This window comes from Rhamphochromis sp. 'chilingali', assembly GCF_963969265.1.
Source record: "Rhamphochromis sp. 'chilingali' genome assembly, chromosome: 13".
NCBI lineage: Eukaryota > Metazoa > Chordata > Actinopteri > Cichliformes > Cichlidae > Rhamphochromis > Rhamphochromis sp. 'chilingali'.
The window spans coordinates 15871949-15890578 of NC_137940.1; the positions used below are offsets into that span (position 1 = coordinate 15871949).

General features: G+C 41.5%; 1 protein-coding gene across 1 annotated transcript; it reads right to left on the reverse strand.

Annotated features, from left to right (window-relative positions):
• Nucleotides 1–9548: 9548 nt before the first annotated feature.
• On the reverse strand, nt 9549–18402 carry LOC308408914 (uncharacterized protein). The gene is made up of 8 exons (XM_080901382.1): nt 17970–18402; nt 17319–17454; nt 17136–17226; nt 16604–17024; nt 16136–16304; nt 15823–16040; nt 12643–12714; nt 9549–11303 (listed from the first exon to the last, which is right to left on the reverse strand). The coding sequence occupies exons 1-8, from the start codon at nt 17998–18000 to the stop codon at nt 10186–10188; spliced, it is 2256 nt and encodes a 751-aa protein (XP_080757508.1). The 5' UTR covers nt 18001–18402; the 3' UTR covers nt 9549–10185.
• Nucleotides 18403–18630: the final 228 nt, after the last annotated feature.

Here is an 18630-nt window from a genome sequence, read left to right on the forward strand (position 1 = left end):
CTCCTAATTCAAGCCTGTTTCCACCGCCACTCCTCCAAAGTTGGCTGTTGTGCTCAATGATTGTTCAGGCATTTAGACAAATGAATTCTGCTGTCTTTTATAGGATGATGGATCTTGGAAAATAGGAATAGCCATTAGGAATTTTATGTGTAACTAATACAATAAGATTTGCACAGCTACCATTAGGAATCTTTTAATTTGAAATTATACCTTGTAAATGAAATCAATAAACTTTGATTCTGTGCTATTAAATAAAGTGCTGTACAAATGTCCACATAAACAAAGGTGTTATCTATTACTATTATTATTATTAGCAGTAATAATAAAATATAATATTAATCAGGATCAGAGAATTTTACTACTGACTGAACCACCTATAAAAATGAATCCAATTGAGCCCCGTGTTGAAATTATTTTTAAAAACACATAAAATATAATCAAATACATAAAATATAAACAAATACATTAAATTAAGTTCAGATGTTTGGTGCACATAGAGTGGCATGTTTCTTAGTCATACCGGGTACATAAGCACAATGTTCAAAGCATTAGTCATTTATATTATAATACTGGAGTGTCTAGGGACAAAGATGAAAATTATGGAAGTTTAGCTATTTTTATTACATAATTGGGAGGACGAGGGATTGGGGTGATAAAAAATGAAAAAATAGGGATTTGTATAGACTTACCTTAAAACAAATCATTGCCAGTTTGCTGTACTCTCATCACACTCTGACATCATTGCTCCTCCCACCCTAGTTAATGACGAGACAGGTCTTTCAGCCAATCAGACGATCTAGTTTGCAATCATTGTCTAGGGTAACAGTTCTTGGAATGTATTATTAAATTAAATAATAACAACAGAATCCAGTCTTTAAGGCTGGACCCAAACTATGCTGCAGGTCCCAAAGTCAAACGATTACTGTGGAATCACAAAAATTGTCTAAATTCTTTAATCTTTAATAAAATGATCAGCGTTGCTGCTCTACCAGGTGTAATAATTACGTTTAACATCCAGGCATCCATCTTTTTTTCCACTCGATAAAAGTTAACATGACAGTTCCCGGTGGTAAGGAACAAATGCAATCGCATGGCAGGATGCTGTAAATGGACCAAACTTCAGTCAGGAGAACAACTGAGAAAATCCATCCACAATATGAGGTTAGTCATTAATTAAGAACTTAATTTATCTCAAGGAAAATTCGTTTGTCAGACACATGCTCAATCATCAACCACTTAGATGTCTTTTTCTGTCTTCCATGATTGCTGTTAGGGGTGGATTTTGATTATCGATTTATCGATTAAAATAGATTCTAGCTTAGATAATGTTGTATTGATTTATTAAAATCCTGAATCGATTTTGAATCTAATTCACAGCTAAAACAGTGACTTAGAGCAGGTACGTGGATTCTGCACACATGCACCCGACAGATCAGAATCAGTGAGATGTCGCCTTTCTCACCTGACAACACGGACGCGCTCGGGGCTGAAAGCCGACAGTTCACTGATTCTGATGTTTCAGTGGGTCAGCGCTTTATGTTTACGCCCTTTTTGCGATAGATTCTGAAGCTGCAGGTTGTATCTCTCTAAACAATATTGACTGAACCAGCAGCAAAAGAAGATCCAAAATAAGCTTCACATTTCCCTTCACATAAACATCATCATAAATTTCATCTTACTTTTGGTGCTTTGCTTTCACCACAATAAAAATCACACTTCATGCAGAGCTATCTCTCTCTCTCTCTCTCTCTCTCTCTCTCTGTGTGTACTTCAAAAACAGTTTCTTGTCTAGAAATCTCAGTTTTCTGCATTATTTACTTGCTTATTACGCACAAGTCTACCATTGTTTACAACGCTGTCAGACGCTGGTTTTTTTTCGCTTTTACTTACTTCCGAAAAGAGAGCCTAATTTTTGCTGTTCAATCAGCTACTGAACAAATGTAAACTTTTTAAAAATTGTGCAAAATTGCATAATGCTTGGTTTTGTCTCTAATAACACCTCAGTAACTTTGCTCTATTTCACTTCAGCAGCATCATGTTTATATGTTGATTAATTGTTTTCTTTCGTTTTTGATCTACTGCAGAATATATTTAAGGTCATCTGCTATAAAATCCCTGGCCAGGAAAATGATCGTGATCAGAATTTTAATATTTCTGACTGTCTGAGGCAAAAAATTTAACTGAATCGAATCAATCGATTTGGGACATTGTGAATCGGAATCGAATTGATTCTAGAAATCCGTGATGATACCCAGCCCTAGTTTTTGTCCCACTTATCAGCTTTATCCCCTAGTCAAGTCCATGTCTGTTATGTTTCCTTTTTTGCTTTGAAAGTCTGTGTCCTATGTCAATGTATCAAGTTTTGCTTCCCCGTTTATTAGGATCAGCTATGCCTCCCTCCCGTTTGCCATCCCTCGGACTGCACATTCTCCACAACATTCGCCTTCACCCCCTTCACTGCTCACCTGCTCTGCTTGGTGGAGGATGTGCAGCCCGGCCCGGCCTGAAGCTCTGTTAGCTGCCTGGCCAGCAGTTTGGTCATCAACTCTGCCACCAGCTCCATTTTCACCTCAACAATTACTTCAGTCATTAGCTCAGTCTCCTGTTCAGTCACCCTCAGTTCAGTCACGCTCAGCTCAGTCACCCTTAATTCAGTCTCCTGTATTGCCGCTATCCAAATTTCCTGTATTGCCACTATCCAAGTCTCCTGTGTTGCCGCTAGCTCAGCCATTAGCAGGGCCTGCACCTCAGCCATTAGTTCAACTTCCTGTTCAGTCCATCGCTCAGTCGCCCCTAGCTCAGTTATGTGCTCAGTCGCCTTTAGCTCAGCCATCAGTCCACTCATTGGTTCAGCCATCATCTTCAACTACTCATCTTAAGCAGGGAACACACTTCATAGAAACATTTAATGGTTCTCAAAAGCTGGCCATGTGAGAGACAGTAACTCCCTCCAGGGCCTCCCAGAGGCTGAGTGCCAGCCACCAGCCGACTCAAGACCCCTGGAGGTTAAGACACCAGCGCCAACTACTTCACCTTCCGCCTCCGTCCTCTGCTGGGTTTGTTGGTGAACATTTTCAGCTTCCTGAGGACTGCATCCCGCTGTCGCTACCTGAGCCAAACCAATTTGCTGCTCAACTCCAGCCAGTGTAAGGAATACCAGAGGTCTCTGAGCCTACTGGTTCTGTTTTGTGCTTGCCAGAGGTCCCTGCACCAGCTGGTTCTGCTCTGTATCTGCCAGAGGTCCCTGCATCAGCTGGTTTTGCTCTGTATCTGTCAGAGGTCCCTGCAACTGCTGGTTCCTCTCTTTGTCTGCCTGAGGTCCCTGTACTTACTGGGTCTGTGTCTGTCTCCGCTGGAGGGTCAGAGGGTCCCATCCAGTCATCTGCCTCCACTGGAGAGTCCGAGGGATCACCTCAGCTGTCTTCTGCATCCGCTGGAAGGTCCCAGGAACCTTCTGTACAGCCGGCCTCCGGACCAGCTTTTCACACAGTGGGCCTCCGGAGCTGAACCTTTTTGGACTATTGTGCTCATGGCCTACGGGTCAACCCTTGAACCATCAGTGAACTGTTCTGTGAGCTCCTGCGTTTCTCGTGGACTTTCTGTTTTCACCTTTTGGGTCCTCAGTTATTCCTCTACACAGCTCACTCCGCTAGCCATGAGAAGTTGTTGAAATACAGCAGGAGAAAAATAATCACATAGAGTGCAATGATCACAAAAAACAGCAATGAGGATTATCTACATGAACAATTTGTCCAAACATCCACGTCTGCACCTGAAAGTTATCAGTTTCTACGAATAAAATGTAAACATGATTGGATTTATTATAATGTATAAAATATCAGTGTATTATGAAGAGAAACTGCTCTTACCTACAATGTTCTTATACAGGATGTTCAGCTTGTTGGCTCTGGAGTTGACCAAAGGGTGCTTCATTGTGAGCTTTCTAGGGAGCTTGGAAGGAAAAATGCCTGGATTTCCTTATGTTGCTTGCCGATGTTTCACCTCTCTACCAAGAAGCTTCTTCAGTTCTAAGGTCAAACGTATTGCTTATTGCACTGTAGAGGCTGGTGAGAGACAGTATTTCGTTTCAGGCTGGGTAACTATGGAGTGCCAGGACTGCCATAATGAATTAATTAAATACTCCATTAAATAATTAATTAAATGTGTCAATAATTAATTAGAATTGGAATTAATTAATTAAATAAATAGTTATGACACATGTAATTAATTAATTATTGACACATTTAATTAATTCTTTATTTATTTCACATTTTAATTAATTATTGACACATTTAATTAATTGTTGACACATTTAATTAATTATTTAATGATACATTTATTTATTTCATTTTGGCAGTCCTGGCGCCTGGCTCTCATCATGAAATAATTTTATCTGTCAGCCTCACCCATCAAACTCAGGGGGCGGGGTTAACGCTGATCGAGTCAAAACCATTGCTTTGGCCTGGTGGCCATTGTTTCTAGCACACAACAACCGGCATGTGGAAGCTAACAGAACTGAACTTTGAAAAACCCTGTTCGTGTGTCACCAAATACCGTTTTAATATTTTTTTAGCCGAGAATGTAGTGGTTTAATCTTCATGTGTCTGGTCGGTTTGTCAAGATACAGCCTCTTTGCAAAAGTGCTTCGATGATTTCGGAGATGTCTGCCCAGTCTCACGGCAAAGCATGGGATAGACCCGCTCGCCTCGCAAGCAATCCCACCGACAAAGCGCAGGCCCCGGTACACAGCTGTAATAACCCCCGCTGACTTCTTTTACTGAGGTTATATTTATCGGTGTTTTATTTCCTGATGTTCTTATGTGTCCTACGTGTTTCAGTCGCCAATTCTGAATTATAACTAACATTAAAAACATGTTTAAGGAGGAGAGAGAGCAAATAAATCTGTTTAACATCTGATCTTTGGGTTTTTGTTCAGCAATCAGCGTGACCTGTGTATAAACGCATAAAAGAGATAACGTTGGTGTTTCCGTCATGTAGTAACTGCTGGCTTTAACTGTACAAAGGTTGTTCGACACTATGAAACACATACAGACTTCATGATGTTCGGCTAATATTTTTATTGTGAATATTAATCATGAGGGTAAACGGCCCTGTACACCACGGAGCGAGGTCAGCATATCCACGATATCCTCAGCTCCATGAGTTAACACAAAGTTTCTCAGCTGACTATCTAACTTCCAACTATTCCAGAGACGTGAAAATATACAACATAAAGAAAAGTGTAAGAGACTCAGCAGCAGATTAGAATAACAGTTATACATTTAATAAATCACCAAATGAATCCAAGAAACGAGCAAACCTGTTCGGACAGTTTGAGTTTGTGTTCCCTCAGCTGCAGACTCGCTGCTGTTTAAATGTTTGAAAAGGAAGATTAGATATAAAGCAAACGTCAAACATAGACTCAGTCTGCCTTCACATTTGATATGAGGCCAGCACGTATAGTGGCTGTGTCCTGTTTTAAGATCATACATGTAAAATTGTTGTCTGACCTGCGTCGATCCAGCCGCTCAGAGTCCGTGGTTACCATGGTTACTGCATAAGCAGCTATAATGTTAACAGCTGGCACTGAGGAAACCTACCGGCAGCATGGGTGTTTATGTTTTTCATTGCAAAAGAACCGTCTGAATGGTTAACTGAAGTTAACTTGGATAAATTATAGTTAAGGAGTATCACAGATAATGCCTACGTGAGCTGTGTGACTGTTCACCACTACACTGAAATCAGTAGGCTATTACTGAAATACACGTGCTATATCATAAACTATAATATAAATAGGGAGGTCCTATTAACATGTTTAGTTTTAAAGGACACCTTCCTGCCTTTAGTCTCATTCATGAGCAGTATTAGTTTTCTTCTAACATCCAGAAGTCTGCACGATGTGTTTCATAGTTTGTAATAAGCCTTTGACAGGTAAACATAACATGACCGAAAAAGCAACAAAAAAAAAAGAGAGAGAGAGAGTGTTGACATAAGAAGAAAAAATGCTCTCAATTATGGAGACAGGCAAATGGTTCATTTATGTTTGATGTGTGTTTATTCCTCCCTAAATATCGTCGGTGAAGTTTGCCATGCACGTCAGATTTTCCTGCGTGTCCTGGGTCTGCCCCGGGGCCTCCTCCCGGTGGGACATGCCTGGAACACCTCACCCAGGAGGCGCCCAGGGGGCATCCTTGTCAGATGCCCGAACCACCTCAGCTGGCTCCTTTCGATGTGGAGCAGCAGCTGCTCTACTCTGAGCCCCTCCCGGATGGCCGAACTTCTCACCCTATCTCTAAGGGAGAGGCCAGCCACCCTTCGGAGGAAGCTCATTTCTGCCGCTTGTATCCGCGATCTCGTTCTTTCGGTCACTACCCACAGCTCGTGGCCATAGGTGAGGGTAGGGACGTAGATCGACCGGTAAATTGAGAGCTTCGCTTTTACACTCAGCTCCCTCTTCACCACGACGGACCGGTGCAACGTCCGCATTACTGCAGCTGCAGCCCCAATCCGTCTGTCGATCTCCGGTTCCCTTCTCCCATCACTCGCGAACAAGACCCCGAGATACTTGAACTCCTCCACTTGGGGCAGGAACTCATCCCCGACCCGGAGTGGGCACTCCACCCTTTTCCGGCTGAGAACCATGGCCTCGGATTTGGAGGTGCTGATCCTCATTCCCGCTGCTTCACACTCGGCTGCGAACCGTTCCAGTGCGAGCTGGAGGCCTTCACCCGATGAAGCCAACAGAACCACATCATCTGCAAAAATCAGAGATGAGATTCTGAGGCCACCAAAGCGAAAGCCCTCCGCCACTTGGCTGCGCCTAGAAATCCTGTCCATAAAAATTATGAACAGAACCGGAGACAAAGGGCAGCCCTGGCGAAGCCCATCACCCACCGGGAACGAGTCCGACTTATTGCCGGCAATGCGAACCAAGCTCTTGCAACGGTTGTATAGGGATCGAATGGCCCGTAGCAATGGGCCAGACACCCCATATTCCCGCAACACCTCCCACAGGACACCCCGAGGGACACGGTCGAATGCCTTCTCCAAGTCCACAAAACACATGTAGACTGGTTGGGCAAACTCCCATGCACCCTCAAGTATCCTGGAGAGGATAAAGAGCTGGTCCAGTGTTCCGCGACCAGGACGAAAACCGCATTGTTCCTCCTGTATCCGAGGTTCGACTAACGGACGAACTCTCCTTTCCAGCACCCTGGCATAGACTTTCCCAGGGAGGCTGAGGAGTGTGATCCCCCTGTAGTTGGAACACACCCTCCGGTCCCCTTTCTTAAAGATGGGGACCACCACCCCGGTCTGCCAGTCCACAGGTACTGCCCCTGATCTCCACGCAACATTGCAGAGGCGTGTCAACCAGGACAGCCCTACAACGTCCAGAGCCTTCAGGAACTCGGGGCGGACCTCATCAACACCAGGGGCTCTGCCACCAAGGAGTTGTTTAACTGCCTCAGTGACCTCGCCCCCAGAAATTGGCGGGTCATTCCCCTCATCCCCAGACTCTGCTTCCTCCTCGGAAGACGTGTCAGTGGGATTAAGGAGGTCCTCGAAGTATTCCTTCCACCGCCTGACAATTTTCTCAGTCGACGTCAGCAGCGCTCCGCCAGCACTATACACAGTGCAGGTAGAGCACCGCTTTCCCCTCCTGAGACGTCTGACGGTTTGCCAGAATCTCTTCGAGGCAGTCCGAAAGTCTTTTTCCATGGCCTCTCCGAACTCCTCCCACACCCGAGTTTTTGCTTCAGCCACTGCCCGAGCCGCATTCCGCTTGGCCTGTCGATACCTGTCGGCTGCCTCCGGAGTCCCACAGGCTAACCAAGCCCGATAGGACTCCTTCTTCAGACTGGTGGCTCCCTTCACCTCTGGTGTCCACCATTTGGTTCGGGGATTACCACCACGGCAGGCACCCACCACCTTGCGGCCGCAGCTAAATGCAGCAGCTTCGGCAATGGAGACGCTGAACATGGTCCATTCGGACTCAATGTCCCCAGTCTCCCTCGGAATGCTGTTGAAGCTCTGCCGGAGGTGTGCGTTGAAGATCTCGCGGACTGGGGCCTCTGCTAGACGTTCCCAGCACACCCTCACTACGCGTTTAGGTGCACCAGGTCTGTCCAGCGTCCTCCCCCGCCACCTGATCCAACTCACCACTAGGTGGTGATCAGTTGACAGCTCAGCCCCTCTCTTTACCCGAGTGTCCAGAACATATGGTCGCAGGTCTGCTGATACGATTACAAAATCGATCATCGACCTACGGCCTAGAGCGTCCTGGTGCCACGTGCACTTATGGACACTCTTATGTTCGAACAGGGTGTTCGTTATGGCCAAACTGTGGTTAGCACAGAAGTCCAATAACAGAGCACCGCTCGGGTTCAGATCAGGGAGGCCGTTCCTCCCAATCACGCCCCTCCAGGTCTCGCTGTCGTTACCCACGTGAGCATTGAAGTCTCCCAGCAGGACAACAGAGTCTCCAGGTGGAGCACCCTCCAGCACCCCCCCCAGGGACTCTAAGAAGGCTGGGTACTCTGAACTGCCACTCGGCGCATAAGCGCAGATGACAGTCAGGACCCGTTCCCCGACCCTAAGGCGCAGGGAACAAACCCTCTCGTCCACTGGGAAAAACCCCAACGTACCGGCAGCAAGCCGAGGGGATATTAGGATACCCACCCCAGCCCGCCGCCTCTCACCAGGGGCAACTCCAGACTGAGACAGAGTCCAGCCCCTCTCCATGAGACTGGTTCCAGAGCCCAAGCCATGTGTAGAGGTGAGCCCGACTATATCTAGCCGGTACCTCTCAACCTCACGCACTAACTCAGGCTCCTTTCCCACCAGAGAGGTGACATTCCATGTCCCTATTGCCAGTCTTGGCAGCCAGGGGTCAGTCCGCCAGGGCCTCCGCTCCTGGCCGCCACCCGACACACAATGCACCCGACCCCTATGGCGCCTCCTGCGGGTGGTGGGCCTGCGGGAGGATGGGCCCATGTCTCCTCTTCGGGCTGTGCCCGGCCGGGCCCCATAATAATTAATTATTGCCACATTTAATTAATTCATTATGGCAGTCCTGGCACTCCATAGGGTAACACCATACGAAATGACAATAAACTTCTTGAGTCTTGAAATGGTGGAGAATCCCAGATTTAAGCCCTAAAGGAGTGACCCCAAGGGGGTCTACGATGACCTAAACTAGGATGACCTGAATTACTGAGAACCTTCACAGATTTATTTTGAACAACACTTCACATTTGCATTTCCACTAATTGGAGCACAAATAATTTTTAATATCTACAGCATCAGTTAAAACCAATAAATCTGAGAAGTCAAACGCATAAAGAATAAACAGTAAAACACACCTGCTATGATTGATGTTCTTATTCTGTTTTTTTTTTTTTTTCTTTTTTTTTTTGGGGGGGGGGGGGGGGGGGGGGATCGATTTCCAAAGACACACTGCATACAGAGAAAAGTAAAAAAAAAATCCCTTAATATCTTTGAATAATTGATTAAGATTTATTTTCTATGGGTTGCATTAGGAAATGGGATGGGAAAAAAAATGAAACATTAGACATTTCTTTGCCAAAATTGGATTGAAAAAAACTGAATAATTAGTTATTTAGATAGAAGAAATTGTAATTGGGCTTACCATTAAACACATCACAATGTTGTTATTTGGAATCAGGTATAATTTGTGAGGACTTTTATTTGTGTTAATTCAGCTAATGTTATTAATAACATCTGCATAGCATGCCTGTATAAAATATGAGTTATTTGGAATTACAGCTTGGAAATGAAATCCATGACTAATGATTGTAGAACAAAGACACGTCATTTTCAAATTGAACAGAAAATTTTTTATTGATTTTATTTTTCTCCATTTGGCATTTGTTATAAACAACATATGCATATCAATATTTGTCTTTTTTTAAACAACTATTATTTTAGAAGTAAAAAAATAAAAACAATACTTAAACTTAACTAAAAAACTTGCATGATCAAAGTGAGTAAAATGTAAAGAAAAAAAAAACCCAGAGCAACTGTGTAAAATCAGTAACAAAAAAACACATGATCACAAAGGTCTTGAAAATTTAGTATAATTAAAAATTGCAACCAAAGAACTCTGAGATCAACAGGATCTAACATTCACATTCTCTCTCTGGACATGACCTTGTCCTTGTGTTGTCATTGTGGTCTCATTCCTTCCTCTGTTGTATCTCCTGATCTCAAATCGTTTTTTTCTTTAACTGTGGTCTCCATCTGTGGTCCCTGTTCCTTTATCTCTGTGTCCTCTGTGCTGAGTGCTTTGTCTTTTTCTGTAGTCTCTGTCTGTGTTCTCATTCCTTCCTCTGTTGTTCCTTCTGATCTCAAATTATGTTTTTCTTCAGCTGTGGTCTCCATCTGTGGTCTCTGTTCCTTTATGTCTGTGTCCTCTGTGCTCAGTGCTTTGTCTTTTTCTGTAGTCTCTGTCTGTGATCTCATTCCTTCCTCTGTTGTTCCTTCTGATCTCAAATTATGTTTTTCTTCAGCTGTGGTCTCCATCTGTGGTCTCTGTTCCTTTATGTCTGTGTCCTCTGTGCTCAGTGCTTTGTCTTTGTCTGTAGTCTCTGTCTGTGGTCTCATTCCTTCCTCTGTTGTTCCTTCTGATCTCAAATAATTTTTTTCTTCAGCTGTGGTCTCCATCTGTGGTCCCTGTTCCTTTATGTCTTTGTCCTCTGTGCTGAGTGCTATGTCTTTTTCTGTAGTCTCTGTATGTTGCCCATTTTTATCTTCAGCTATGTCAATTGTGCTCAATCCTTTGTTCTTTTCCTTATTTTTTCTTGTAATATCTCTGACTCTTTGTATGACTTTTTGTCTTTTGCTGGTATCTTTAGGTGCCTCTTTAGTCTTGTGACTTCTGAGCATCTTTGGACTTAACAGCTGTTTTGCAGTCAGGCTCTTTGGTCTTTTTCTTTCTTGCTTGTTGCCCTTTTGCCTTGTTTCTCTGCTTTCATCACACTTCGCCAAAGAGCTTTTCTTCATTAGAGACCTTTTCCTCTTTTTTGGGTGTGCCACTGGAGACTCATAGCTAGTCCCAGGGCCATCTTCTTTTACTCTAACTGTGTCTTTGTTTTCAGTTGTTCCTTCTTCCCTCAAATCGTTTTTTTCTTTAACCCTGGTCTCCATCTGTGGTCCCTGTTCCTTTATGTCTTTGTCCTCTGTGCTGAGTGCTTTGTCTTTATCTGTAGTTACTGTGTGTTGCCCATTGTCATTTGTCCTCAATCCTTTCTCTTTTTCTGTAGTCTCTCTCTGTGTTGTCATTCCTATTGAGTAACATAGAGGTTGCACAGTAAGACACAAGGGATAGGGAAGCATATCCATTATATTCAGTGTTGGGGAGTAACGGAATACATGTACCGCCGTTACGTATTTAGAATACAAAATATGAGTAACTGTATTCCGTTACAGTTACAGTTTAAAAAGGTGGTATTCAGAATACAGTTACTTTGTTGAAATAAATGGATTACACTGCGGTACTTTCCTGTTTCATTTTGTCGCGGGTCAGGACTGTTTGGGTTTTGTTTGACAGCTACGTTCTGTTGTTCCAGGCAGCAGCGTTATGGTTGCCATGGTTACAGGGCGACGCTCTCTCTCTCTCTGCGCGACTGTGTGTTTCCTGGGTGAGAGAGCGCCTTTTCGTTGTTGTTGTTGTGCTAAGCTAACAGGCAGAATGCTACAAGCATAGCTCTAAAGAATGTAGCATCATGGGCAGTGTAGTCAGTGTTGCAGGGAGAATGGACTGCCATACACGTTATGGGTCTGTGAGCGCGAGGAGGGAGAAAAAGGGGAGTGGAAAGGTACGAGTTGTCGTCGAGGAAAACGGGAGCTGGAAGCATGTAAATATAATAATAACCACTTCAGCCAAGAAGAGTGCCTGACGAGCCCAGTTGTAAGTAAGCTATTAAGACTCGACTGTACACCGTGTTTGTGTTTTCCTCCGAAAACAATAAGTTCCGTTGGAGCAGCCTTTCAACGCCTCTCTCTGTCTCTCGCAAAAAAAGTGACCCACACAACAAAGTAAAGCTATTTTTCGGCTACGAGCCGACAGGGACCCCGCCGTATTAGTCAGAGGTCCCTTTACTACGGTTCGGAGCCGCGGACCTTCAGTAATAGTAATAAATCACACAGCAATAGTACATTCACGTTGTTGTAAAAAGCATGATAATATATTAAGTAATCCAAAGTATTCAGAATACGTTACTGTCATTGAGTAACGTAACGGAATACGTTACAGAATACATTTTGGGGCATGTATTCTGTATTCTGTAACAGAATACATTTTAAAAGTAACCTTCCCAACACTGATTATATTGCTATATACTCCCCCTAATACAATCCTATATAAACATCACAAATGCTACTGTTTGTATATGTATTATATATTTGAAGAAAAATCAAAAGTCCAACAAGTGATTATAAATGAGCAGTCTGTTATAATTGAAAGCAAAAAGTTCTGTCATATATTTCTGTAAATCTGAGATTCTGAACTATATATACATACAGATTACAGCTGGTAAGTAAATATTATATAATTTCTCATTAACAGAGATATTATTGGGGTTATTAGAGTTGTCCTTATGGAGAAATGAACTACACACTTACCAAGTGCTTCAGGGATGTGTGTGGTGGCCATCTGGAGAAAATCAGTGATGTGGACAGGATCTACAAGCATTTCTAAAAGACACAGAATGTTTTTATGTTCCTGCAGCTCCAGTCATGCTCATTCATGCTGCACGCAATGATGTAAATATAAAACAGGTTGTATTTCAGACCTAATACAGATTTTTATGATATATTGAATTGAAATTGCTAATTCAAGCAACCAATGATTTATGAAGAAACATCCTGAAAAACAACAGGGGTGCACAAAAACAACAGGTTGTAGTTTAGACCTAATTTTTTTCAAAAAATTATTTTGTAAGGAAGAAGAACTGGCGACCAGAGCTCACAGTATATGAAAATGAATTGGATTGCCATTTTGAACTTAAATCTTACTTTCCAATCCAGAATACTAACCCTTTCAATTTATTTATCCTACTTCCTAAACTTTCCAAGTTTACCAAGCTTAGTACTGAATATAACACATTCATGTGAAAAATTAATTCTTCGATCTTAAATATGATCAACCTATCTCTAATAATCGGCTATGTACCACAGGCCTTCAAGCTGGCTGTAGTTAAACCTTTACTCAAAAAGCCATCTCTAGACCCAGCAGTCTTATCTAATTATAGGCCAATCTCCAACCTTCCTTTCATATCAAAAATCCTTGAAAGAGTAGTTGTCAAACAGCTAACAGATCATCTGCAGAGGAATGGTTTATTTGAAGAGTTTCAGTCAGGTTTCAGAGCTCATCACAGCACAGAAACAGCTTTAGTGAAGGTTACAAATGATCTTCTTATGGCCTCTGACAGTGGACTCATCTCTGTGCTTGTCCTGCTAGACCTTAGTGCAGCATTCGATACTGTTGACCATAATATCCTATTAGAGCAATTAGAACATGCTGTAGGTATTACAGGTACTGTGCTGCAGTGGTTTGTATCATATCTATCTAATAGACTCCAATTTGTGCATGTAAATGGAGAGTCCTCTTCACACACTGAGGTTAATTATGGAGTTCCACAGGGTTCAGTGCTAGGACCAATTCTGTTTACATTATACATGCTTCCCTTAGGCAGTATCATTAGAAGACATAGCATACATTTTCACTGCTATGCTGATGGCACCCAGCTCTATCTGTCCATGAAGCCAGATGACACACACCAATTAGTTAAACTGCAGGAATGTCTTAAAGACATAAAGACCTGGATGGCCGCTAACTTTCTGCTTCTTAATTCAGATCAAACTGAGGTTATTGTACTCGGCCCTGAAAATCTTAGAAATATGGTATCTAACCAGATTCTTACTCTGGATGGCATTACCTTGGCCTCCAGTAACGCTGTGAGGAACCTTGGAGTCATTTTTGACCAGGACATGTCCTTCAACGCACATATTAAACAAATATATAAGACTGCTTTCTTCCATTTTCGCAACATCTCTAAAATTAGAAATATCCTGTCTCAGAGTGACGCTGAAAAACTAGTTCATGCATTTATTACTTCCAGGCTGGACGACTGTAATTCATTATTATCAGGATGTCCAAAAAACTCGCTGAAAAGCCTTCAGCTAATCCAAAATGCTGCAGCAAGAGTCCTGACAGGGACTAGAATGAGAGAGCATATTTCTCCTGTTTTGGCTTCCCTTCATTGGCTTCCTGTTAAATCCAGAATTGAATTCAAAATCCTGCTCCTCACATACAAGGTCTTAAATAATCAGGCCCCATCTTATCTTAATGACCTTGTAGTACCATATCACCCTATTTGAGCGCTTGGCTCTCGCTCTGCAGGCCTACTTGTTGTTCCTAGAGTATTTAAAAGTAGAATGGGAGGCAGAGCCTTCAGTTTTCAGGCCCCTCTTCTGTGGAACCAGCTTCCAGTTTGGATTCGGGAGACAGACACTATCTCTACTTTTAAGATTAGGCTTAAAACTTTCCTTTTTGCTAAAGCATATAGTTAGGGCTGGACCAGGTGACCCTGAATCCTCCCTTAGTTATGCTGCAATAGATGTAGGGTGCCGGGGGATTCCCATGATGCATTGAGTTTTTCCTTTCCAGTCACCTTTCTCACTCACTATGTGTTAACAGACCTCTCTGCATTGAATCAGATCTGTTATTAACCTCTGTCTCTCTTCCACAGCATGTCTTTATCCTGTCTTCCTTCTCTCACCCCATCCGGTCGCAGCAGATGGCCGCCCCTCCCTGAGCCTGGTTCTGCCGGAGGTTTCTTCCTGTTAAAAGGGAGTTTTTCCTTCCCACTGTCGCCAAAGTGCTTGATCATAGGGGGTCATATGATTGTTGGGTTTTTCTCTGTATCTATGAAGCGCCTTAAGCGCCAACTTTTGTTGTGATTTGGCGCTATATAAATAATTGAATTGAATTGAATTGAAAAAAGGAAATATCAATATCCTAAATTTTGATAGTCTCATTTCCTTGACCATTTTTGTCTTTGTGTTTTTTGACAGTATAGTTCATTTTATCAGTAGGTATCTTTAATTTGATTACTATTTTGCTTATTGTTTAGATATTTTATGTTGTTTCTTTCTGCATTTGTATGTTTAGTTATGTGTTGCCACTGGTTAGTTACTGGTCACGTTTCCTGTTTTTGGTGCCAATTTTATGTTGTTTAGTTTAACATTTACCCCCTGATTAATTTTGTTTTCTACATCTGTGGTAGATTCTCTCTGCTTTATTTTTGTCCTCCTGAACTTTGTATACGAATTAGTATCCATGGTGTGCCTCTGTTTCCTTGTGGTGACATACTGTTTTCCCATGTAGAAAGTAGATAAAAAGAAAGTAAACAGAAACTAGAAAATGAAGCCTAACAGCTCTGCATTTCCTAGTTTCTGTTTACTTTCTGTTTTGTACATTGTATACAGTGGTACTTCTGAAATATCATTGTGTTTGTCCGCTATATGATATGTTGAACTGAAATTGCTAATCCAAGCAACCAATGATTAATAAAGAAAAACCATGAAAGTTATCAGGGTTCCACAAACTTTTGCATGCCACTGTGTAAATACAGCACAGAAAATATATACTTGTATACAATTTATACTTTAGATTATAACATTTTGAGTCCTCCTTCCTCACTACATCACAGTAATGACATTGTGACATTTATAAATAATGTATTTGTTACACATGCTAGGTAACGACAGTGATGAATAAGTAGTAAAGTTGGATCTTACGTGATTTTTTGATCCGGATGGCTTGCCTGTGGGTGTGCAACTCCCTTCTGCTCTTCTTCATTTCCAACTGAAGTGCAAATAAAGTCCCCTTTAAAGCCTTACGGGAGGCTCTGACCTCTGGCAGTTGTGCATCAATTAGAAATTTCAAGAACGCCCTCACATTTCCAATCCGAATCCTTTTGGTTGTCACGGCATGTTTATTCAGATAAGTTGTCCATCTAAAAAAGGCCCACAAACAAACACAAATCAGTAATCACTTTAGTATTATTGAGATTACTGGACTAATATATCACAGATATTTGTAAAAATGTACTCAGTCAGTCTTTCTCTGTTGTCCATAAATGCAAACGTCATTGCAGGGACTTGATTGTGAGACATGAAATATGCCCAGGCACGGACATATTGGACCCGTTGTTTGGCGTTGTCGACATCCTTTTTACTTGTTCCACAAATGTGCTGAAACCAAGCATTCAGGACTTTCTCTGTTTAAAATAAAGTGTAGTAACAACATAGCAATTAGGAGTGTCATGACAAATTGATGAAGTACAGAAAAGATTCTTCTAATTGAATTGGTTGACAATGATATTTGGAAGATATTGCTAATTAGCAGGATTTAACTTCCCTGATAGAATTCAATTAAATTCCATTCAAGTCACAACAACATTTGCCTCAAGGCACTTTATACTTTAAGATAGAGCCTACAATAATAAATAGAACAACCAGTTATCCAAATTCACATTACACTACACAACAAAAAACACTTTTGTTAAATAATTCATACCAAATTTAGGAAGCCGGGCTGTTGGGTCAGGTTTATGTCTTTCAAATTTCTGGCGCTTTGGGGGGTTGAGGGGTTTGAGGCCAGGTTTATCCTTAGAGGATTTCAGTCTTTTCAGTTTACTTTTCAGTTGTTGTAGTTTCAAATGCAGTTCTTTGCAATTTTTGCAAGTCTGATGTTGGACTTGAGCATCATCTGACTGATTGACAGGGGAATGGACTGAGCTGTCTTCTCTAATCTCTGCAGATTCTTCACTGGTGTCACTGCTATCACTTTGCTCCTCTTGATCACTGCTTTCAGTCAGCTGCTCTATGTCCAGTGAGGTCACCATTGGAGGCTGTGGATTTGAACGTCTGAGAGCTTTGAGGGCTTTCAGATTAGCCAATCGTTTCGCTGTCCTCATTACTTTCTTCTGATCTGATTTCTGAAAGGGTATAAACAATAGAACAGCAATGTTTGAGAAAGTTAGTGAAACATGTCACATAAGAATGCATTCTAATTTAACAACAAAATGTAAGCTATACAAAACACTAACCTCAATCTCACAGTGGACATTTTCCAAGTGCTTGTCCAGTCTTATACGGTTTTTAACTTTACATACTGGACAGTCCAGCCTGCCCCTGTAACTGCATATCACATCCAGTTTGACAAATGTAACTACAACTACCACTTTAAATTGTTGCAATGTTTTTTCATATACTGTATGACAGTGACTTACACTGTAGAGCAGTAATTTAGCAGTAAATGTAATTCTTCTTTGTTTACAACATGGTGGTATTTTTTTAAATGCTGCCCAACTGCAACATATGGAATCAAGCATATTGGGCATTCTGTCATCTGACGTGGCATTTTTCCTGTAGAGAAGAATACACATCAGAACAGGTGAATAATTTTTTGCCAACAAGTCTTCAAATTGAGGAGCATATGTCCCAATACTTGAAAAATAAGAAGAGAAATATAAGAAAACCTTGATATATATATAAAAAGCCTACCACTTTGAATTGGAATCAGGACTTTGGTGGCATTTTAATGGCAGTTTGAAGGAAGAACTCCTTTTTAACATGGACGGTTATTTAAGATTTGGAAGCATCGCAAATTTGTGTTGTTAAAGAATTTCAAGGGTCAATGTCTCTATGCGCTGATTTCTGTATGTGTACTTATTTACTGTAGGGCTATGTTCCTTTTTGATTTGACACATAATCTGTCTAGCAGGCAGATGAAGCCTAAAAACATTTTTCACTCGAAATGATACGCAGATAGTACGATTAAACTAAATTCAATGGGCGCTCACAGACAATTACATAGGTCTTAATGTGTGGTGCTACAAGGTATAAAAGTATGAACAAAATAAAAACATTTTGTTACTCACTTGTTTCTTGACTGTGACAATATGTCACCATTCACGTAGGAATTAAGAAAGGAAACCTAAAAAAAATGAAAAAACGAAATAAGAATAATGGGAAACAGGGAAATTAAAATCTTTTAAACATTAGTGATTTATATTTAATAGTTGGAATTTTACTATTTAAATGTTACAAAAGAGATTAGGGATTGGGATCTTACAGTTGGAAGGATTTAGTGAATTTTATCCCAACTTACCTCTATGTAATTCCACAATCTTCAACTGAAACACTAACAGCTCTGCATATAACCTACGGGGATCTTAGCATTCAGATCTTCCAACCCATCATGCCCTCTGCTTTTATCATGTGATCTCTTACCAATAGTGTATATCTGAACTTGGAATGGAGGATTACTCGTTTGGAACTTTAAATGTAACTTAACTAACATAATTTGCATATCTTCCTTTGGAGATGTTGTTAGTGCGAAGTATCACTCATTTGAATTTATTACTTATGTTATAAAACAAGTTTAAATTTTGAACCTAGAATGTCTTTTTAGCATAAATCACATTTGAAATTGGCAAAAAAACAAAAAACAAAAACAAAACACAATTCCCCTCTCGCCCATAAGGGCGTTTGGTCTTACTTATAATATAAGTATTATATTATAAAATGAGGTTTAAACTT